Genomic DNA, 25,061 nt, shown 5'->3' on the forward strand with positions numbered 1-25,061 from the left:
TAGCAAACATTGTAGTCGCTTCGATGACTATAGTCACTAATAAGGTTCAGAACACGCGGGAAGATTATTCTCTGTTTTCACGGTGTCTTCGATGGCCAGCCGGTATCGATGGGCAATTACGCTTATTATTGCGATTGATCAGTGCAGGGATGTTCAGTGTTTCTCAATTGTACGACTTTTGTCTCGCGCATTTAAATTCGAATAGCTTTTATTCGATCTTTCGTGGCATTTTGCTTTAATTTTAAGATTTTCTGCTCGTTACTTTGTTCTTGATGGATTCCAATCGATTGTATGAACACTTTTTAATAGATTATGTTCAGTTATTAGTTACTGTACTGTGAAATTGTAAAGAAGCAAGAGATAAATAAAAATTTAATCACTTTAATAGATTAAAAATAATACATCGATGTTTTCTCACGATTTTCCAAATAATATTCTTAAGACTTTCATAAATACGTATTGTTTTAATTGAAATTAAATATATTGTAATGAGTTTTGATTTTGGAGCAACAGTTTTGAACATGTTTTGAAATTATAAAATAATCCTTTTTGTAGAAATTTCATAGATAAGTTTTTCATATTCATTAAATTAAGGTATTTTGTGTATGAAAAATCATTTTTCTATATTTTAGATTATGCACTTCCAAATATTTTCTTTTAGTATTTTCATTTTTATTATCGAATTGTTGTGCATTTGAACATAGTAATATCCATAGTATAATAACACTTTATGCAAACTAAAACTATTCTGAATCATTTGCAGTAACAGTTCTCCAACGTTTCTGTTGTTTCATATTTCACCTACACGTTCTGTCGTAAATGCATAAAATGCACGCTGTAAAAGTGTGATTTAACACACGCTACAAATCGGCATCGCAATATTTCATATTTCGGTATTTAGACGTCTATGTTTCGCTTCTCGTCGATCTATATCTACTTTGCAAATACTGACATTCCGCGTACTAATGTTTTACGATCGCGTCGCACTAAAATTTTATGAAACAACAATATCGAAACTACCACGAACAGAGCGTTTCCTTGTAGAAAAAAAGCAGAACAGATCGACAACCTGCTGTTGTGCCATATGCAAGATTACACAACAACGGATCAAGGGATAACGTTGATCCGGTCGATAGTTTAACGTAAATATTTGACGCTATTCAGGATGCGACTATAACTACGATTACGCGTTATATCCACGTTTCGTATCGTCGCGATCTTTTCTTGCGACCGGTTGCTCGGTATGTTCTCTTTTTCCTCTCGTAGCGGGGACTAACCACGTTGCATCGTCGAATCGTCGCTTCTACGTTTCGTTCGACGCTACCAGGCATTAGAACTAGGCGGTGACATTAATTTTCGATATTATCCAACGATATTTATGGTCACCAGTTTAAATGGTACGCCGGCAATAAATTATCACACGGAACAGAAGCTAACACCGTGCATTCAAAGTATCAAAATAATTAAACGCTGCTTCCTTATTTGCAACTCGTCCTCTATTGGAAGTTTCTACCAATCGTAGAAACTATAATTTATTTTCAGGAATGTTTTAGAACGTCAAGATATAGAATTCTGCGTACTAATTATTGATTTTATGCATTTATGACAAAGATGGATAGGTGAAATATGAAACAGTGAACAGATTACAAGAAACTGTTAATGCATTAATTCCAACTTGTTTAAATTATTTAAAATCGAATAAAAGCTACAATTTTGTATTTTGCATAAAGATCCGCGGTCCACCTTATAAAATTTATTACATTGTAAAATTCAACGTCACTCCCTTTCTTACTTTTACGAATTTTTTATACTGTACTCGTTACGTAATGTCAAAATAAATGTAATTATGTAAACCTCTCTTATTTTATTAATTTCCGATCGAAATTAATATCTAAGTTCTAAAACTGTGAAAACATTTAAAGAATTCAAGAATGTCAATACACCGTTTCCATGAAGTTGGAATCTTAAATAAGAGATATTGTATAATTTCTACTTAGCAGAGTATGATATATAAAACAATATAAACATAAGAAAAATTCGAAACTCCTTGGTTCTCGCGATGAATGCAGAGATTTGTTATTTCACATAAAGATCTGGAGTGTGGTAATTAGATAACAGTTCTTTATGCAAATTCTCGTTTTCTTATGTTATTTCACAAAAGTTATAATTAAAGACAGGATTAGACAGCAGATTTTATGCACTGATGGCAGAAATGATTAGATAAAATTGAAAGTAGTGAAAAGATTAAAAGAAACTAATTTACTAATTTGAACTTATTAAAATGATCAAAGAAATAAAATTATACTTGTCTCCAATGTTTGTGATTGATGCAGAAAATTTGTATTTTGCGCAAAGATCCGTAGTCGAATAATTATCGCCCTAGCAAAAACCTGATGTCCCCACTGTCGAAACATGGAGATAAGCTGATAATGCGTAGTTCTGCGTCCCAGAATTCCCCCGACCGTGGTGGTATGGGTCTACGATATTTGGTTTCAGTGATGCACGCGTTTTAGTGGGTTCTGGATTATGAGCCTAAAATTAGTTAACCCTCCGGTTACCACCTAACCGCGAGTTTACAAAAAAGCAATCGCGATGGAACGGTACAAACAAGCCTGTTAGAGCGACCGTGCATCCGCGTAAGCTCCTTTCGCGATAAACAACCATTATGAGGATCACTTAATACTCTGCTACTTTTACTCCTCGATTCAGCGTCAAATTGTCGCCGGCGTTCAGCATCCATTATTGAGAAAAAAATACACACGGAAAGGAGAAAGGCTGCTCTCTTGCTCTTTGATTTCTTACTCTTTGTCCGGGGTAAAAAAATACCGAACCGCCGAGGTTAATCGTTCGGGTCCATTTTTAGAATTGATGCATTGCCCTTTGTGCGGTTTGTCGTAGAAAATCGAGGAAGAAAAATCTGATTCGCGAACAGAAGAAAGTTTCTAGAATTACATACGTATACACGATTTTTATAATTTCTTTTCAACGCAACTGAAGGGAACTGAATAGAGAAATTGAATATTTTTCTAGTTGAAAACAGATTTCGGCAAAATTTGATTCGAATGATGGATTTGTGATAAAGACTAACGAATAAAATTTTATTCGACATCATCGAATAAATACTCAACCAAATAGAAATTTATTTAGATAACAATTTTGTAATTTAAAATAAAATAATAAAATTTTATTAAGAGATAAACTACGAAAACAACACTTTGTATTCTATTATTTTTATTCAAATCGATTATTTTCAGTGTGAATTTCCGTACGGAATATGGAATAATTTATGATGAATAATGGATAATTGTTATCCGAAAAAAATGTTCGACTATAAAATATTCATTCGGATGATTATCTTCGATAAATATTTATTCGAAAAATTCGAATAATGTCCAATTTTGCTTGCAAAAAAACTGATTATTAGTATGAATTCTAAATGTTTTTATTTTTGTAAATATTGAATTCTTATTTTAGAATTTTCGGGCATTTTTTACCATCGAATTCAGCATCTTTTATTATCTACATCATAATTCAAGCGACAAAAACTGCTTCTTCTGATCTCTTACTCAACATGTAACGAAATGTGCTTACTTATTGGAAAGACGTACTGAACGCAAATTATAGAATAATGATCATTAGACTGTGGATTTTAATGCAAAATAAAAATTGTTTGCATCAATTGCATAATGCAGAAGTTACGTGAACATTTATTTTCTTTCTCAACAATTTTTGACCTATAGAAGTAATTCGATAATATCATTGAATTCATTAAATATTGTTTCTCTTCTGCATTTGACGCATTCGATGCATTTATGGGATGCGTGAGTTTGTAAATTTCAAAAAAGACGAGCATATTAACGAAACGTAATTGCGTTATTGTTTTATGTTTACAAGAAGGAATCTTTTAGTGAATCTAAAGAATATTTCGCTACTTCAGATTTTCATAAACTAATGCACGAGAATGAGAAATTGCGTGAAGATTTGCATTCCACTAACAATCATAAAATAATAAGAAATTTCTTGTTTGTACTGCACAATGAATATTGCAGGTTCTCAAATATTTACAAGCGACAGGTGCGTGTACATTTAATTCTTAACAATGTTACTCCGTCATTATCAGGTATGTATGCGTAAACGATCAGATTTGAACAAGCCCTCTATCAATAGGTTAATTTCTATTAATTATATATATTATTTTCTACTATTAGATTCTACTAAATACAGGTTAACGAATATTGTTTCATAACGATGACAATATTGGACTTACTCAAACTCATGCGATTTCTATTACAATATATACTGGAATAAAGTAGTGCATCGAAAACTTTGTTACAGAAACATTTTCATAATGTCAGCAACTATTAATGAAAATATTAGAAACCAATCACTTCCAGTGTTAAATAGATTGAACCTTGAAAGATTAAATATAATATAGATTGAAAATAAAAGTGGACAATACGAATAAGAAAATGAATAAGACAAATAAAGAATAAAGGTTGAAAACACTGATCAGCATTTTCATATTCTTTCGATGCTTTTGCTGCTTTTGCCACGAATACATGAAACTCACCAACAATGTTCTACATCTTGTCTAACACGATTACTGATTTGATAAATTACCAGAGTAAATCGCGCCGCGAATATCAATGTTTCAATAAAATGCAGCCTTCTTGTCCTGATAGAGTAGCGCGCAAAAATCAAGCGATGCTGCTCCGTGGTCCCGAAACAGCCGTGGTCGTTCAATAATTAGTAACGAAAGCGAGGGAGGAACGATAAGATGGAAATTGGAAAGATCTCGTTGTCAGGTGACACACGAAGCTGGAGGCTCCTAAAGCTGCGCTCATAGAGCGCGCGAGACACACGAGGCTGTATAAAGTCGATCCTCCACCGACGGGAGCCGTCAGTTCGGCACGACACCTCTGTTTAGTACGACAGAGGAACTCGCCTCTCGGTTTTCTGTAACACGCAGCATGCCGCATCGTAGCAGCGTATTCCTATTCACTTAAAAAAAAACCGAAATAAACCAGTGCAGACGGTGAACGATTAAAAAAGATTTAACGACTTTTCCCAGTTTACAGTTTGCGTACAGTGAACCATTTCCGCACGGGAAGATTGAGTGTCCGACGAGTTGGTACGAACGCTAAGTGCAGGATAGATCGACTACTCGAATTTCTCGGAAAGCTCGAGACTTTTGTAACCGAGTCGGTTCCTTTGGAACTGCAAGCGATCGCAGGTGGTACCATGATGTGACGCCGAGTGCTCGTTTTCTTTTCAACTTCCGCACAGTTGTTACATTTTTGACCTCGGTGTATCTTTAGCTAAGAGCAGGTAGTTATCGTGCGCTAATCAAACAATTAAGATAAATTATGTTAGGTGCGACTACAAAGATCGATATGAATTCGTGACTGTCGATTTTTCATTGTTGGACTCGTGTCAGTTAGGATAGAATAAGAGAACGATGAGAGTTCGAAATGCAATTAACAGTGAATTATAAGAAATGTAATCTTAATCATCCCTCATCGAGCATTTTTTATTTGTTAAAACAAATTTCACCATTTCATTGGAATATTTTTGACAGAGTTTTGTGTTATAGAGTTTGACTATTAAAATTAAACAAACTGTGCGAATTTCATATTTATAACATATAATTTTACAATTCTTCTGAGTATGTTAGAAAAGTTTCGTTTAGAATTAAATATTTAAATACGATGTCCATATTTTATGCATGGTTATATTTGTTTAATCGACAATATATAATTTCGTAGTTTAATTGTCTAACGAAAAAATAAACGGAGGTAAGAAGAGACCACGCAAAAACGATACCTGTGGCAGAATTTTAATTTCCCCATAACAATCGAGTGTCCGGTAACTTCTAAACGGTAGTTTATACCCGAGTGATCGTTCCGATAGATCGATCAGATGTCTTAATCTTTTTGTTCGTACAATGCGGTCGTCGTCAGTCCGATGTATCAACAGTCCGTGCCACATTCTATGTCGGGAGTCCCGACACCTTTTCTCAGCCCTCTTTTAATTAACCTGAATGTCTTATTTGTCAACAGGCAGCAACCAATTAAAAGTCGATGAAAGGTAATCTAAAGATACCGGTGCACGTTGATGTATCGCGTCGTTCTTTTTTTTACAATGATATGCTAAAAAATTCAGCATGAAATTAAGATACCCAAGGAATGTGTCTTGGCTGTCGGATTGCTTAGGAGTTCGATGCTTCTGAAAAACGTGGAGCACCGCGATAGACTTCCATCATCGCCGAATCACTATGCCCGCTTTACACTTTACTCTTTACTACGTCAGACAGCTGTGCCGTTTTTCTTCCTGATTGCCTCACCGAAGCTTTTTTTAACGGAATCCGCGCGGAATAGTTTAAAACGGCCTGTATCGCACAAATCTAAATTTACGTTCCCTTTGATCCGAGCTAATACATACTATTCTCGTGCTTCGATGCAAGCGGCCTTGACTTTGTGCCCTTTCCGACACTCTTGGACCATGGATGTCATACTTTGCGGACGATCGAAATTTGTCGAATTTCAACTTCTCAGATTCAGCCGAAGTTGCGGCAGATTTATCGAGTGTTTGCTTGTAGCGTGGTCTGTAATATTTATTCGCGTTGCTTGAATTTTTCAAAATTCGTGCAAACAATATCGCTGTGACATTTCTTATAGACAGCATTGTTTTCGACATTGCGTAACTGGGTCTGATATAGCTTTGTTGTTATTAACGATCACTGTGATTCTGATTTTTTCAATTTGTTTTTTCTCAATGTTTCCGATCAAAATTAGTGCACAATATATGAAGCAGTTGGAAGTTTGGATGTTTTTGCGAATGTTGGTATATCTTTTTTCAACTTATTAAAATTAGTGCGAAAGGTAAACGATTTTATTCAACTCCAATTTCCAGCGAATCTTTAAAAATGTTTCAAAAATGTGAAACTGTTCTAAACTTACTATGAAACGCAACAAAAATCGGACTTAAAATAAATCATTTCTAGATTACGGAAAATATTCTATCTCGATTGCAATAAACTGGAGTAAAATAAAAATTGGTTTCTCTCCATAAAAGATCTGGTAACTTGAAGAAGTAGAAAAAATATCTTTGAATTCATCGAGTGTTTCCCCCTAAAAATGTTGTCAAAATATACAAAACCGTAGTTCAATCACTCAGCATATAAAGTAAGAAACTAAAAAGTGATAAAAACTGCAATTCCGAGATGAATGTATAAAATATGCAAGTTCAACGATTGCATTTGACGAAACTGTCATCTCACTTATTGATCTTTCTACATTATTCTAAAATTGATTGAACATTTTCATTGAACAACAAATATTTGGCTCCACGATATACGGTGTCCGAAAAAAACGAGTAAATGGAAGAGTAACTCGTGAACATAACCGATACGATTATCAGCAGCTGCTTGATAGGTATCCCATCGATTTAATTTGCGGGGAAATCGCATCTTCCCCAGCTGGCCTTTTTGCGAACGCGTATTAATAGTTAGTAGGCGATCTCGGCGGGTCGATAATTGTAAAAATAAACGGTATCACACTTTATACCGGGATTTACGTAAGTATAGATTCCTTCGAATGGTTTCATTCTTTCCGGTCTGTTTTGATTGCAATAAAGTAACCCGGTTTTGTAAACGTTGGTCGAGGGGAAAAAATAGACCGCCTAACGAGCAATCAAAGCTCTCGGCGGAAACTTCGTCGAGGCTTGTTTGCCCTATCGAAGTGTGAATTAGTGAATTCAGTGACGTCATTGTGAGCCGCAGTTATATAAACGAAGCTTGCACCGTAAGTAGGCTGCACATTTAATGCGTTTTCAGATGAAAATTGAGTCGTCGCTTTTGCGGATTCGTTGATACATGGATGCAATTAAAGATAAATTACTGATTCATTCGTGTTCTTTCAAATTGCAATAGTTGATCTACAGATATTTAAGCAAAACTAACATTTTCTGCATCTGTAGCAAGAAATAGGAGTAACTTAGAAACAGAGTTTTGCAGAATTACAATTGAATTACTCAACGAATTATAACTTCAAAGTAATTCGATTAAATTATAATTCGATGACATTGTGATTCGTAATTCGGATCTTTATTCAATTAAATTACAATGTAATTAGCAATTGCAATTGGAACACAATTGCGAAATACCAAGTAATTAAATTATATTAATTATAAATTACGATGTAATCGCGTTGAGACTACGAATTACGATGTAATTGAATCAAACTTATGAATTAAAAAATAATATTAATAGGTAATGGAGAAAGACAATGCTCAGAAGAGTCAAAAAGTGAGAATACGAGAGAAATATATAAAAATGTATCTCACTTCTTCAAAGTTCCGAGAAATGTATTATATTTCAATTGTGCATTGTGTTTGAATTACACTCGTGATTAAAATAATTAGCAATTGAATTAACTGAAAGGTTTGAATTATGTAACTGAATTACTACATCGTTGAAATGCAATGAAATTAAATCGTGAAATCGAATTACAATGTTGAATTAGCACATAGTTGAAGTACATAGTTGAATTAGCACAACTCTGCTTAGAAGTTGCGTTCTTTCTTCAATAATTTTAATAGATCAAGTAGTATACCGACGTTATTAAATGTTATTAATCTTCCTGTTATTTCACAATCAAATCAATATTTTGATCAAAAATGCATAAAATTCACAGTCTAGATAATAGTATTTTAGCCGATCATTCATAATCATGAGATAATGAATCAAACAAAATATAATGATAATAGAAGATAAATAAAAAATGACTAAATAAATAAACAAATACCATCAGAGAAGAAGAATAGTTAGAAAGATATCATATCTATGTGTGAAATATATATATTAGCGAAATTATGTGACGTTGAAATATGATATGTAGTTACACTTTCAATCTTGCATAAAAAAATGCGAATTAATGTGAACATGCTCACGTCGATACGATATAGATTCGAGGCTAATTGAACACATACACGGAAAAAACGGTAGCGAAAGCGACGATAATGTCGTTCGGCGAATTCCTCGTATTTATATAATATTTTGTCACGGGGCAGAGACATTGATTAATTAATATACATAACCGAGCTTGAAATATTACGCTGTTAATGTATTCGGCAATGTCTCGCGTTCGAACGACACGGGAATAGCAACGAAACAGGCGTCGCATAATTCATACAAGCGCATATGCGACTACTTATCACACTCTTACCGCACACTTAACGCGTAATACTTATGCGACGATAACCTGCAATTAATATGCACGGTCTCCGGTGCTTAATCTAATAAATAAACGTGGAATAATTTAATTACGTCCGCATCGTTGAATAACTGGCCGCGAATCTGACAAACCGTGTTTTCTGGATCGTTGAATATTCTGCGCGGTCATTGGACCCGCGGAAAAATTCGGAAGTGTGGGTGGATAACTTCATCCGTGCAGCTTGTAATACAAGTGCTCTAAAAAATATAAAACTAGAAAATTTGCATAATCGCCACTTGGTTAAGTATCTGTTCATGATTAAATGTGGATGATAGCCAATTTAATGTACCTTTCGCAGTTTTATATTAAATATTTTATGCATTAAATGCAGTTTTATTTATGCAAAATGGACTATTAATTAGATGCAGAACAAGAATGATTTTACCATTTTTGTGGAATTAGAGTACTGGTCGTGGTTTATTCTTGGCAAATATGGTCGACTCTGGTAAACTATGACTGTCTTATAAAATTATGTGTGTTTTTAATTCTTTAGGAAGAAGTTGTTCAAAATATTCAAATTCACCGTACTTGTTTACAAATATCTGGAAAACAAAATTACGGGGAATTTTCAAATTTCATGTTTGTTTTTTTTAAATAGAGAAAATTGATTCCTTGTTTCGGTGAAGAAATAAATTTTTTAAAATATCGAGTAGAAAAAAAATTCGGTAAATATTTACCGAATAAATGTTTGAACTTATTTTGTGGATTAGAAAAACTATAGAGTCGAATGGATAAACGAAACTTCGCTTATATGTATGCAATAACGATTGGAATAATCGTTGAAGGTACTTGGTGATATCGAATGAAACATGAAACTCGATTTTTACGATGCGGATGAGTGTTTAATATTCTCACCTTCACATTAAATGCTAATTTAGATTAGTCTTAAAATACGGCATTAAAAAACAGGAACGCGGAAGCCGCGCGTTTCGCGCCCGAAGCAATTATGATTCCAAAACATCTTGTACTACAAATTGCACGGCCACGGAGACAAGCTATCAATGCCTTTTACACAGCTTTCTTTTTCATTCAAATGCCTGTGAGGAGTTGCATAATAATAACTTAGTCAACCAGTGATTACCTTTAATTAAGCTCGCAATGATCTCGTTTACTTATTACCTTCAGGCTTCATAAAGACGTCATTGCGTTCGTTAGTTATGTTCGGGAACGTGTAATCGAATTTTACGCGATTTCAGTTTTACTGCGCCGATTTTTCGCTCTAGGCTTGTCTTATAATTCTTACAATTTCTCTAACGTGCAACGAACGTGGGTAATTGATTGATTCGAACAAAGACGATGTGCAATTTGCGGTTAAAGTCAATCTGGTGTAATGACGAATGGTGAATAATACATACAATGTATACGTACACCTTCTAAAACGGAATAACCTTTTTTATAATTGGAGCAAGCGATCCAGATTTTTTTAGGATGTTAGAAGGGTTAGTTTAATAGACAACGGCTAAAAAACTGTTTTCAAGCATTACGATTAATTTCAAATTAAAATTATGTTTTTTCAATTTTTTACCTGAGCCTGTAACAAAAATTTCAAAAATGTGTTTTGTACATCTCGGTAAGTTATATGCATGTTAAAAATTTCACCGAAATCGGTTGACTTTGATATGAGCTGTAAACAATTAAAGATCGAAATAATCGCAGTTTTGTCCCGATTTTTTGACACTTTCAACCAATAAGTATGAGAAATTTTCAGTTTTTACAATCTTTCAATGCTTGTAACTTGACTCTTCGTTAACCGATTTCGATAATATTTTCAGCATGCATATAATTTATCAAGTTCTATAAAATGCATTGTTTAAGTTTTCGTTATAGGCTCGGATAAAAGAATTGAAAAGATATAATTTTCTAATTCTTTTGTCTTGCGAACCAATCGCATCTTTTTAAAGCAATTTGTTGTCCATCGTCTAGTAAAATGATCTCTTTAATATCCCATAAAAGTTTAGATCGCTTTGCCGAATTATAAGAAAGTTATTTCGTTTTAAAAGATGTATGAATACTGTGTACACCGACTGTATAGATAATTCAATATTTCTAAATTTGTAGTACACAAAATTAGAAATTGTATGATAAAACTTGGGTTGGTTTGACTGAAGTTTGTTTGTTTGTTTGACCAATTAATCCCAGACGATATTATGTAATTACACGTTACTGTTCCATTTTATAATGAAAGTATATAAAAATGGGAAACGTTTGGTAGAAACTGAAATATATGATTGATATGTGTACATGTACTTTGAGAAGAAGATTAGCTGCTATTCAATATAGAACTTTTATAATATTTCTTGAATCTGATAAAATAAAGTAGCCTTATTACGTTCATGGTGATTACATTGTAAATATATGATTGCTATGTGTACATGTACTTTGAGAAGAAGATTGGCTGTTATTCAATATAGAACTTTTATAATATTTCTTTTGAATCTGATAAAATAAAATAGCCTTATTATGTTCATCGTGATTACATTGTAAATATCCTCGAAAATTCTCATTTTCATACGTCACTTTACGAAAATTGAAATTAAAGAAAAGTTTCCTTCGTCAAATAAAAGATTACTTATTGTAAGAAGAGAATAAAAACGTTATCAGATCTTGTCAATTCATACGTGTTCTTGCATTTTTAAAATCTGTACATGCCATAAGTAGTCATTGAGTGATTTAGAAAAATTTGACTTATATGTTAAAATGTCATCTATGTATGCGAAAATGTTAAACAGAAAAATGAAATAAATTATAGAGTTACCATAAATTAATGTAACTATAAATTATCTTAACGATAAATTTGATCAGTAAACAATAGACATGTTAGTATTGTACAGAAAATAAATACAGAAAATATGTACAAACAAAGAAAAATTGCTCGTAAATTCCGTTATTGTCTCAATTAATTTTTAAATTGAGATTAGTTTAGTATATGAAAGTCGTTACTGCCTGTTTAATGCGTAGAGAATTGCATTATTGCAATGTCATAAAACACGCATCGTTCAACAGCAAAGTAGCCTGGTAATTTATTCGATTGGTGTTGTACCGCAAGACACCGCGTAAAACGTAGCATATAAACAATAGATTAAAACGGTAGATAGGGGAACATTCGTAATTGAGATCGATCTAGTGGAACCACCGACCGGCACGGCGCCGACGAAGAAAATCATTAGCTACGATTTCAAGCAGAACTTTCAACGAACGCGTAATCTCAAATTAAAACGGTCGCGGAATGCGTGGACGAGGAGCGAAGGAAACGTTCTTCGACGGTCTTTCAGCGAATAATTCCATGCAGGAGCGATTACGTTCAACAGGTCGACGCACGGCTAATATCGATCCTCGTGTAACACTCACTAACAACTGGAGCATGAAAGCATTATGTGAGTGCGTATACATACACCAGCCTCGATCGCTTCAATAATATCTAATTTCCTTCTTGTCGTATTATGAAGCAGTTTCTCACGATGTTAACTATTTTCATTTTGATCACTCGTTCAAAATTCAAAGTTATTAGAATCGATACGCCATTGTGTTAACACGTTCAACAAAGGAGCTAATCTTGTTCTGCTTTCCGTTCAGGCGAGGCGTAAATTACAAAAAATCTTCCTCTGCATAATCGAAAGATTTGTACAGCAAAAACACATTTTCGTTTCAAATGTTCTAATTAAATTAATTATAATTATGTAAATGTATTCTTTAGTGTTATATGGGTTATATGTTGATGATGATATTTTATTGATAATATTAAATACAAAATTAAAACATTAACACGAATGTCACAGATAATTGAATTCAATCATGCAATTTATAATAATCGTGTACTACCGAAAACCAATAAAAATAATCTCACTTTCACATACTTTAACTAATAAGAATAATCTTGCATTCACACTTATAAAGTACTATTTTCAAGATACGACAACTAGACAGCGAATTATTTATTTATGCAGAATACAGGAGCAAAATACAAATTTCGTTCCTTCATTAATCATTTTAATAAGATGAAAGCGATACGTCGACATTCTTAACTTTTAAAATTATTTAAATGCGTTTTTACGATTTATAAAAATACTTTTGTTTTATGTACTGGCGCAGGCTACTTGAATTTTATAAAATAATGTTTCAGTATAACATTGTGATAGTTTATTCAGTCGAACTAAATAAACACCGATGAAAGACATTAATGCCTTAGGAATTCATTTATCACATTTTCAAACTCGGGATTATCCTTAAGCGAAACAAGATCTTGAATAATTGGAAAGAAAGACGTAGATCGCTGATAGTGCAGCGTGCAGCTTCGTTCACAAAAATGAGGACAAGACTTAAAAATAGTGGACGATACGTCACCTGCCTTGAGGGGCATTGAAAATATTATCCAAAGCCCATGGTGTATTTTCGCATCCAAGTGCATTCCTAAGCGAAACTAAATTAATGGGTTTCTAAAACATTTTGTAAAAAGTCTTTCTGTTCTCGTGTTACCCGATGCAGTACTTTATTACATCACACACACACACACACACACACACACACACACACACACACACACACACACACACACACACACACACACACACACACACACACACACAATGTTCAAAATGTAAATATTTTATTCTGTAGATATAAATATATATTTGCACATGTGTTTTTTAGAACAATACCTTCCTAGTTTCTAAATATAAATATAAATAACATATATATATATATATATATATATATATATATATACACAAATTATATTCATATTTAGAGATTAGAAAAATATTGTTCTAAAATACGTATTATAAATATTGTATATATTTATATTAATTATATATTAATACCTTAGGAATTCATTTATTATTATATACAGGAAAAGATTAGAGATTTGTTGATTTAATTTGTTTATATCATACATTCGTTCGTTTAAAGATTATCCAACAATTTAAAGGGACATTTAAAAACTTGTATAATTTTAATCGAAGAATGAGCACGTTCCAGCACATATGGAATTCTACTGTTTGAGAACGTATCGTTTCAGTATGTTCAGTATATCAGAAGATGCCATAAGCATGTCAAATTCGCTATCTCTTTATCACATCGGTCGCTCAACTCAACATTTTTGGATCGAAGGCAGTGTAATTAGGTAATAAATCTGTGCCTATGTTTGCTCCTTAAAACCATATTATTTTTCTTGCAATATAACAGTTCCGGTATGCGTCGCTATTGTACAGTGTCCACGATGATTCACCTAACTACATATGTATACATAACACGAATACTGAAATTATATGTCTGAACGGTGATCACGGTAACAGAAAGATCCGTGGACGAAACAGCGAGGCTGGTATTCAAATCACGCGTATGCCCTCGCTATTTGATTTACACATACCATCATTAATCACCCGGCGATTTTTCATCGAGTATTGCAGGAAACAATATGTCACTAGTTACCCCATGAGCAACATTTCCCATCGAGACAGGCATTGGCTAATCTCTTCGGTAACCGGCGCGGCGCTCGCTGCTCGCACTTATTTCGTTGAAAGTAGCCTGTAATTTCAGCTAAACATATCGATCACTCTTGTCGGCACCCTGGTTTCATTGACCAATTTTAGTGAAAGACAGCTGTCCTCCCACCCCTTGTTCGTGGAAGTGTGCTCCTTGGTCTGCGAATTCGAACAAGGATAAATGAAAAAGTCAGCGGAGCAAATTAATAGATAGAAACTGTCAAAACTGCTCCAGCAAATAAGAGTATTTTTACAATCATCTTGTTCTCATACCTTGCACATTTTTTAGCCCCAACCCATTGCTGAAGTAGCTTATTTATATTTGGAGCCAGTTGCCTAAAATTTATTTTGACTCTGACTTGTCTGGGATTGAATTAATTTAGCCGCGTATGTGAATAGATGTTTTGTTAATTTGGGTACTTTTATATCCACTTCTTAATATTTTCAACGTATATTTGCAAAATTTTATAAAGCAGTATTGATTTTTTGTTTTTTTTTATGTTCGTCCTTGTTTTATTACCTGAGCTGTGGGTAATGCAGCTTCTTTTCTTCAAATTGTGTTCTTTAACAATCTTGTTGTACTTAACACTCATCTTTCATAATCTTTTTTTGTATAACATTTTGATGTATCTGACCATTTATTCCAATTTATTCTCAATCAAAATACTCAACGTAATGTATAGTCGCCGTGGAAAATACGATGACACCCTTTCAAATGGAATAACTTTTTCAAAATTGAGCCGAATATTTTTGAAATGTTTGGCTAACAATTGTAAAGATACGTTCATCAGGAGCTTGTTCAATAAATTTGTAACTTGGAACAAATAATACAATAAAAATGGTTAAAAAACCGAATATAATGATAATATATATATATTATCATTGCCTTTATAAAATAGCTAGTTTTAGTGCTCCACAAACCGAATGTCAATTATTTGTAGCTCATAGGAATGTTAACCGATTTCGATGAAGGTTTCGGCATCTAAAAAACGCGTTGTTTAAATTTTAGCGATAATAGACTCGGTTTAAAAAATTGAAAAAAATCACTTTTCAAGTTCTTTACTGTTCCAACCAATTACAATTTATGTCTAGTAAACTATTTGGTTTTTAAAAAATTTACGTTATCTGATTTAATTTTTGAAAAGTCATTCTGTTTGAAAACGTATCAACAAAAGTGGCATAATAGCAAACAAAGATGATTGCCACAACTTTGAAATGGTCGACTAATCTAGCAAAGAAATTGAAATTGCAGTCACAGTAAAATTAATATCGTTCGTGAAAGGGAATATTCATAATGGATAAAAATCGAAATTAATGTACAAAAAACGTAATGACTCGAAAATATCGGCTCGCCGAAGTCTGAATTTTATTTAGAAAAGACGAGTGCCTTGAAATTCGGGATATGGACGGCGCTGCGAGGCAAGAAACGAAGAAAAAGGTGTGAGTGAAATGTGGAATGGTGATTTCGATGACAGTGGAAGGGACTGAAATAGAATTTCAAATCGTGGTGCAGTGGAAAAAACGATTGTCCGAGTTCGAAAAGAACGATGTGCATTTCGCGAACGGTCCACGAAGTAGTTGATTGCGTGGAAGAGAACTGTTGAAGTCGCGGACGACGATGACTATACTTTGAAGAAGCAGGATGCCAACGTTCTCCAAAATGGACCGAACTCTCGTCTTCGTGCTATTGATATCTTTAACGGTAAGCTTACAGTCGTAAGTCGTTAACAGTAAGTTAACGTCGCAACATTCGCTCACGATTCTTCCCCGAGATACTTCTAGGTCACCTCTGATTCGACTTGAACTTCATTGCCGACCTCGTAGATCAAATTAATGTACTATCGTTCGAGCGTGTGGTGTACACCGGCGAATGGAAAAAATGAGTGACCGTAAAGCGGCCTCTTTGAAGTTGGATTCAAAGGACACACTTCTTAAAAGCGAATACGTCATCGAATTTTCTATAGAATTTTTTCGTCCGCGTGCGAGCGTCTCGTAACTCGGGAATAATTAGTCACGTTGAACACATTCAATTAGCGATGTGTTTGCCGCTTTTGGATTTGAACTCAATACATATATTGATGTACGCACTTCATTCAATCCTTTGTTCGTTAAATCCGTAGAGGACACGTCGGATTTCATTACAATATTTCTTGTTTCACGACGACGCACAGTGTGGACAAAGATTTTGGTTACTAATTCATATACAGAGTGTCCCCGAAATAGGCGAATAAACTTTGGTATCGTACTTCTGCAACCCCACGATTTTTCGAGCACTTCCAACAGCCTAACGAAAAAATGTTCAAAACAAAAGTTAATCAGTTTTTGATCTGCTATAGATTGCAATGTAACAAATTGCAGAAAAAATGTTTTGTTCCAAAAAATCAAGATCACCTTCACTTTTTTAAAATTGCATGGTACATTTTTTATTTCATATTATTGGAGCTCGTGTTGAGTCGTATTTAACGACCTGTTATACCATGATCTCCGAATGACCTTGACATAAAAAAAGTTAATATGAAGCAAAACGTTTGCCATGCAATTAAAAAAGAAGTGAAGGCGATTTTGATCAACTTTTGTTCGGAACATTTTTTTGTCAGACTGTTGGAAGTACTCGAAAAATTGTGGCGACAGTTACGTGTATTGTATATTCTTAGTTATGGATAGATATTCTTTATATTATTGTTAATTTTATAAATAGTATATTTATTATTCATTTTGTATTAAGTTTCTTAATTTTTTAAATTTATATTATTAAGATCTCAGAATATCTTCTGCCGTTCTGAATATATGTTAATTTCAAGTTTTTTATACAAGTACTGAATATTCATTGAATCTTCCATTATACAGAAATTTAATAAATTCAAGATAAATATAAATCTCGGACGACAATAATATGTAATCGGCTAGTCCACATTCTCACGTTCTTCCAAACAATTTAATCTTATTATTTTTAAATTACGGATACATCGAAATTAATGACATATTATTATTGTATAATTGCATTGACATATAATTGTTCATGACAATTGTCATTCTAATAAGTATTTTTTGGAAGGAAATATATATCTCATATCGTGATAGACACGATTACTAAATTTTGCGATTGTTTTTTATAGTTACCGATTGTCAACAGCTATAAAAACGAGCTACAAGGCTCGAATAATTCTATTTCCTCTTTCAAAATCGTTCATTTTTGTGTACAATCCGAGCGTCAATTAGAGAGAATATACTGTATAGCTTGCGCTACGCGATGTACACTTGCTTCGCAAGAAAAGAAAAATGGACGTCTAATCTGGAGGTGAAACGGACTGAAACTCACTGTTCTTTGTCCATTAAATTGTAAGTGTTATTGCCAAATTAAACGATTTACGTAACATGCTGAAAGGTTTCGAATCGATTGTATTTATCGATTAGGCCCCTTTCACATAATAACGATTGAAATAGAATTGAAAGTAAAACTTGTTCTCTTCCGATAGGAGGTGAAACACTACACCCCTGTATTAGTCGTGTGCGACACACACACACATGAATACCTTTCAAATAATATGGATATAAACCTGCTCTTTAGGAAAATTTCAATTAGGAAAGCTATTAAGTTAATCATACAGAATTATCCAGTAATTATTGCTCAGTACCTCTTTTAACTTTCCACTTTTAGTATGCCATGTTCCATTTTATTCGCCAATAAATCACACCAGTACTCGCTCACTGATCGACGCTAGTCCACACGTCCGCAGAAGCAATAACTTGACAGTGATTTATCTTCGTTAGTTACGAAAGAATTGGATTCATGTTCTTCTTTTTCCTAAACACACGTTATTTAACGTCAAATTGTATAGGAAGACCAAGTGAAATGTTAGACGAAATGATCATTTGTGTATGCTACTAATCAATAGCTATAATAGCTATCAATATATGCTCATCTTGATTGTCTGTGATATTTTTAATAATACCGACCTACACCAAAATTGTTTGCTTCAGAATACGAAGCTGCTTTGTACACAACATTTTTCATATTGTTACTAGTTAATGGAAATAATCTAATATTTATTATTCGTGTGTAACATTCGTTAAGAAATATTCAGCCAGTTTATATATTACATTGTTGACTCACGTTTATGAATTGCATGGTGGAATATTCTTCAACTGTTCTGAATACATAGGTCGTAGAATTATATATATAGAATTATATATATAGAATTATATATAGAATTATATATAGAATTATATATAGAATTATATATATAGCAAATTCTGTGGTACAAAGGGAGGTTAACAAAACATGTGAAAGTTTAAATTAATTACCAAAAAGCTAGATAGTCAAATAACAATATTTATACTCCGTTTCCGAGTATATGAACAACATGCGTTGGTGACTGATTCACAGTAGCACGTTGCACGTGCCACATACTACACTGTAACTCGCCGTAAGGCGTCACTTGAAACGAGAAGACAGTATGGTATATTTCAGAACAGTCTGAAATATGTAGCGCAACAAGGCATTCCTTGCATTACACGCAGTTTCACTGCATTCTTCGTGTTTTGAACACACTGTACACCTTCTTCGTGGATTTGTTTAGCTCTGTGGATGGAATATTCCTGGGAAAATGTCCTCATTGCTTTGCTTGTTACCAGAAAGCATACTTCCACGTTTTCTATAATCAGAAATTGCATATTCGTTCTGCCACAACTAATTGAAACTTTTGGAACGAGTATATCTTGCTTTTTTTTGTATATTAACCATGAACTGCGGACATTCGAATTTGTGACAACTACTCACTAAAATATGTTTATAAAATGAATATAGTATTAATTTTTTTTTTTTTTACATAGAAATTTATTATAACACATATTGCACATGTTGGGAAAATAGTAATAAAAATTAAACAATAAATAATAAATTAGAAATTAAATTAATATTTCATTTACCAATAATACCTATAAAATATTATTTAATTAAAAAGTGATTTCAATAATTCCACGAATAATTTATTTCTTATTTGTAAATAAAATATTATTTATTTGAATGTTAGAGAAAGATAAATAATAAATAATTTTTGCTTCTCTTTCGTCTGTTGTACATTATACAGTGGATATTTTGTAAATTAGTTTTGCAAATAACATGTTATTTTTTCTTCGAATTGAACTGAAAAGCAAATAGTAAGTAACTTTGTTTTCATCGTTTATCGTGTAGTAAAGATTAATTTCCATTTATTATTATTGACAAGCTTGCAATTGAAGAGAATTATTTCCTGACTGTAACGTATGTTCACGGCTTGTGCCAAATAAATAATATTTACAGTCGAGTCTGTTAGACACGTCCGCAGTTATGGATTAAAAAGTGCAATTGAAACAAAACCATGTCGTCGTACGTGGCCACGTGCTTTGCATCACAAGTGATTAAACAATCCGAACGAGTAGCAAAACGGTCGCTCTCGCAATACGAAGGAGAAACCGTCGAAGGACGGAAGCAACAACGGTGGCTATCGTTCTCGTCCAGGAATATTGTAATTTATACGCTCCACGAAAATCCTGGCTCCGCGTCGTCATCCAAAGTGATTCGTTGAAAGACAAATTACTGGATATCTGGCGCCTCGTGCTTCAAGCCCGTCCGTTCTTAGCACATGCTGAAAACCACGAACACGGGGAGCCCTCATCTTTTTTCTTCGTTTCTCTGCCCCCCTTTTTTTATCCTTCCTTCTTCTCCGTTGCTTTTCTTTTCATTGTTTTTTTGTATTCTTCGTTGTCGTCTCGAGAAAACCAAAAGAGAGAGAGAGGGGGGAGAAAGAGAGAGAAAGAGTGAGAGAGTGTGAGAGAGAGAGAGAGAGAGAGAGACAGAATCGGAGAAAGAAGCGTCTCACTGCCGGCGGCTTACCACCACGGGGCCAATAAAAAGTGTTACACGGCCGTGTCTCGTTCGTGTCACCGTGATAAGAAACTCTTTTTGGGAGCACCCCTTTATCCGTGCGTGTCACTGACTCGGAAGAGTGTATTTTTTTCGTGACACTATCGGAATGGGTGCGTGTGGGAGTTCCCGAAAGATTCCCTCGGGTTCTTAAGAACGCGTCCCGAACGGATTCCTGAGCCTTGTTCTACTTGTAAATGAATTTCCTCGGCAATAAAACGCCGGCCGTTCGTTTCCTGTCGAATTTATTGCTCGGTACGAGACACCGGCGCACGAGTGACGAAGTGAATGACTGTTTGTTTAACTTGTAGACGAAGCGTCTATTTGATAAACCGTATTTGGAAGTACGACACGAAGTTAATGGAAAACAGGATGAATTATCTCGTAGCGGTCTCCGAGATGGGACAGTTTACGGGAATCTTGTTACAAACGAATTCATGCAGCGAGAAATTTCATTTAAACTAAGTTTCCTTTTAACTTTGGGAAGAGTTCTTTTATCTAATCCTTCGAATTAAGTGACTAGCCCGCGACAGCCACGGGCTCGCGTAACGCACGCATGTTTACTGAAGAACAGTAATTAAAAGTTCAATCGTGTCAAAATCCTATATTCTGTACGCCACTTTATTTCACCTATTTCTCCAATTCTCGTTAACCAGCTCGTGCAATCTCTTTGAAAAGTTTATAAGTTACTGTAAAATTATATGAATAATTATAAATCGCGTATGTTTGATTTTCTTCATATTTTCTTTAAGTGCAACAATTTTATAAAATATGTATAATTTAATGAAGAATATCGAAGTATATATCCTTCTAGTTCAGTTTTTGGCGAGTATATTCGTCAAAAACAGCTAACTGAGTAAATAAAAAAGCTGTTTTACTTAGCAAATCATCAAATAACAGAAAAATGAACAAATGATAAAAAAGGTCATAGTAAATAATAAGCCACATGTTTAATTAATTACTAGTGAATAAATTATGCATTATAGGGATATTTTTTAAAATTGATTTTTTTTCGCTTTTTGTATGGAAATCGACCACTGTGCGACTATTAATGAATTTGATAGCCAACTCTACAATGAGATAGACTGTGAGAACAAATGGTTAACCGTTTATAGAATCTCTTGCTTGGAAACTTAATCGAACATACCATACTAAATAGAAGTAAAAGTACTTTCTCTTGTTATCATCAACGATGATCTTTGCCTCTCCTACAATGATATATTTCTCTCGGAACAGTTCTTTTGACCATATTGTTCCCCAATAGTGATTTAAGAACAGCACACGAAATGAAGAAAAAATTGGTTAAACTATTCGTGAACTTTGTTTTATAAAACGATACATCGAGTAATTTAATTTGTATGAAATGTACTGGACTCCAATGTCCTAAAACGATAATGGTCTCCCATTTAACGAATTCCAACGAGCCTGAAGTGGCGCCGGACGCGTTCAGGGAATCGGCGCCGCGTGTTCCGTAAATTCAGCAATGTTTACGCGTCAAGCAGTTAATGAATCGTCGCGGGTATTCGTCATTACGTTAATCAGCGTTATTATTACCATTTGCAGTGGCCTAATGAGGGGGTCACGTAGTCACTGGCAAAAGGTAAACAGTCCTCGCGCATTCCTTAATGAATGCTTGTATTTTAAAATTACGTCGGGACATCGGGACTCGCGAACGTCTCGTTTAAACCGGTTTTTTCGTCTCCATTAGGAACTATGACGAATAAAACGCTAATCGTGAAACGTATGTCTTCGTAGAGAACCTGGTTTTCTCACAAAACGCAGGCAAATCCCACGCAACAATGTTGTGTCAAGCAATAATCATTCGACATCCAAACCACTAGCACTGAAATATTCGGACATTTTTTAAAACGGAATAACTTTTTTCAGAATTGAACCAAGTAAGTGGATCTTTTCTAATGTCAGAGGTTTTTTTTAATGTCCTTAAACGATGTCCAAACAAATTTTTGTAAAAATTTGTTGAAATGACAAAGTAAGTATAAAAATGTTTCCTTTTTCAATCATTTTACTTTAACAATAATCTAAACATTGCGTTTTATAGGCTTTGTAACTTATGTATGTATACATGTTGAAAATTTCAACGAACTTAGTTAACGCTGTTATGAGGTATAAAACAATTAAAAAGAAATTTCGAGATTGTTACATCTTCCAATGCTTGTAGCTTGTTCCTATATTAAACAAATTCGACGAACTTTGCAGCATACAGATATAAGTTACCAAGATCCACAAAACTTATCGTTTAAAGTTGAAGAAACGTATTTTTTTTGTCATTTGACCAATTGCAATTTTTGGTTTCTATTAAAAGTTTAAAGTATCCTTGAGGTTTCCATTAAAAATCTATCGCAACCCAAATTTCTATTAAAATCTATTATAATTACATTTTGTATTAAAAATGTATTGTGTGATTAAATTTCTATTAAAATTGGATTACAATTAAATTTATATTAAAAATCTAATTCAAGACCCTTGGTTCAATTTAAAAAAAGTTATTCCTTGTGTATGATGTTTGTAATAATATAACAGTAAAAAGTTTTTACAAGCCTCTGCAGATTAAACATTTTGGACGATCAATTTTTCAATTTTTAAATGATTTCTTTTCTGTTTTAAGTTGGACATTGACGTTTAACTCTGTAAAAGTTCACCTCCAACAGTCATTTTATATTCGATTAATAAAAATTCTAGAGGATCATAGATTGTAGACCGCTGTTCCTTCATTAATTACAGGCAGAATATATTTGACACCCACTATTGCCTGAAATCATATATACGGTAATAAATTAAGAAAGATTTAACATTATTTTCATGTTATTTCGAATCGAATAGAATCCTTAATATGGCGAGCCAGTCCCTATTTAATTCCAGTTTCTGTAGATTAGACCACACAAGTTAATATTTGCATAAATATTCGCAGTCTAATCAACTGTGACATGTATGCTTCTTATGAAATATATGTTTTAAGATATACAGACTGTGCTGTTACGCGTCAACGTAATTTCATGTCGTAGCAACGGATCAGATTTCTGCAAAAATAATTGCAATTTTTGTTCTCACATAAAAGCTTATTTCAAAATAAATCATTCAAGTGGAAATCCCAAAGGCAGGAATGTTGCCTTCGCTGTTTTATGTTGTTCAGCAGTAAAAATTACAAAACGGAGTTGGAGCAGCTTCACTGCACGTGTCCGGAATGAAGCAACAAGAACCAAGACTGAATATATATCTCAACATTGGTTAAAAAATGAGAAAAACATGTCAATTGAAAAGGACGCATTCGTGACGAGTCCTGACCGCAGTTTCGCAAGTGACTCTGCAAAAATGGGAAGAACTGACAATGAGTATTGGGACTTTACTTCACCCACTGTATTCCCCAAGCTTTTTCGAACCGACTATTATTATCTCGGGCATCTTAACAAGTCCTTTCAAAGGAAGATCTTCAAAAGGAGAATTCATCCCCTTCAGGATTCCAAAATAGTAATGCTACCAGAATACGTAAACTTCTTTCCTGCTAGCATGAGTTTCTACGTACTAACGATTTTTCTTTTAATTAGTGAAATATAATCTAAGGTAAAATAATAATTCTTGAAAATATAATAAAATAATAATTGACAATCGAGTACAATGATTTTCAACCTTTCTAAGGTGGACACTTTTGACGATTTTGTGACAGCCATGATTAGATTCATACAAACCATTGTGTTTTCCGACGTGTTTTCTTTCACGTATTTGTCAAATTATTTCTTCGAAATTAGCATCGTTGCTGCCATTGAGTATAACATAAATACTTAATTCAAATTAGCAGGAAGAAAATTAGAACCGTGTGAACTCCTACGAATATCAATCGACAGATCATTCGTAATTCTACGAAAGTATAAACAATTACTTTCAAAAAGACATACTTTCGAAAATACTTGAGACTTATATCTAAAACCTGGTTACTTGTAATATAATAAAGTAGACTGATTAAAAGAAATTGAACGACGATGATGAAATTAAAAAGCCGAAAATTTTGAATTATGGATGGACGATTCTAAATCGATTTTCTAAAGAAAATCTTTCCAAGTTATTTTCAATTTTTTTTTTAATCGATACCAGGACAGTCGATTTTGAAACGGATCGATTTTTTTTAGTTACGAATCGATCTTCGATTCAAAGTCGCGATAATGCCATTAATTATTGTAGTTATTGCCTTTAAATGAATGATTAATAAATGAAGATCAGTGTATACTTCATTTATTTTTAATTCTTCGTTCTTTCAAGATTTATATAAATAAGTAAATATGCCAATCCAATTTAAAAGTTTATATGCAATTTAACCTTTACAATATGAATACAAATATAAATAGTATTTCGATCGATCCTTGTCGCTATGATTCAGAATCGATTCAAGGA

The 25,061-nt window shown here is 33.6% G+C and overlaps 1 protein-coding gene across 6 annotated transcripts in view; it reads left to right on the forward strand.

Moving 5' to 3' along the window:
- Window positions 1–4,905: 4,905 nt before the first annotated feature.
- The window catches only part of LOC117229529 (thrombospondin type-1 domain-containing protein 4), a 71,472-nt gene continuing 51,316 nt past the window's right edge, over window positions 4,906–25,061 (forward strand). For 2 of the 6 annotated variants that reach the window (XM_076523897.1, XM_076523902.1), the window contains exons 1-2: window positions 4,906–5,328; window positions 16,111–16,454. In XM_076523897.1, the coding sequence (XP_076380012.1) occupies window positions 16,395–16,454 (60 nt within the window). In that variant the 5' untranslated portion in view covers window positions 4,906–5,328; window positions 16,111–16,394. Of the gene's footprint in view, window positions 5,329–6,059; window positions 6,088–16,004; window positions 16,455–25,061 lie in introns of all 6 variants that reach the window. The other 4 variants (XM_076523899.1, XM_076523901.1, XM_076523898.1 and 1 more) reach the window with 4 other exon arrangements.

The sequence above is a fragment of the Megalopta genalis genome, chromosome 7 (genome assembly GCF_051020955.1).
Source record: "Megalopta genalis isolate 19385.01 chromosome 7, iyMegGena1_principal, whole genome shotgun sequence".
Lineage (NCBI taxonomy): Eukaryota > Metazoa > Arthropoda > Insecta > Hymenoptera > Halictidae > Megalopta > Megalopta genalis.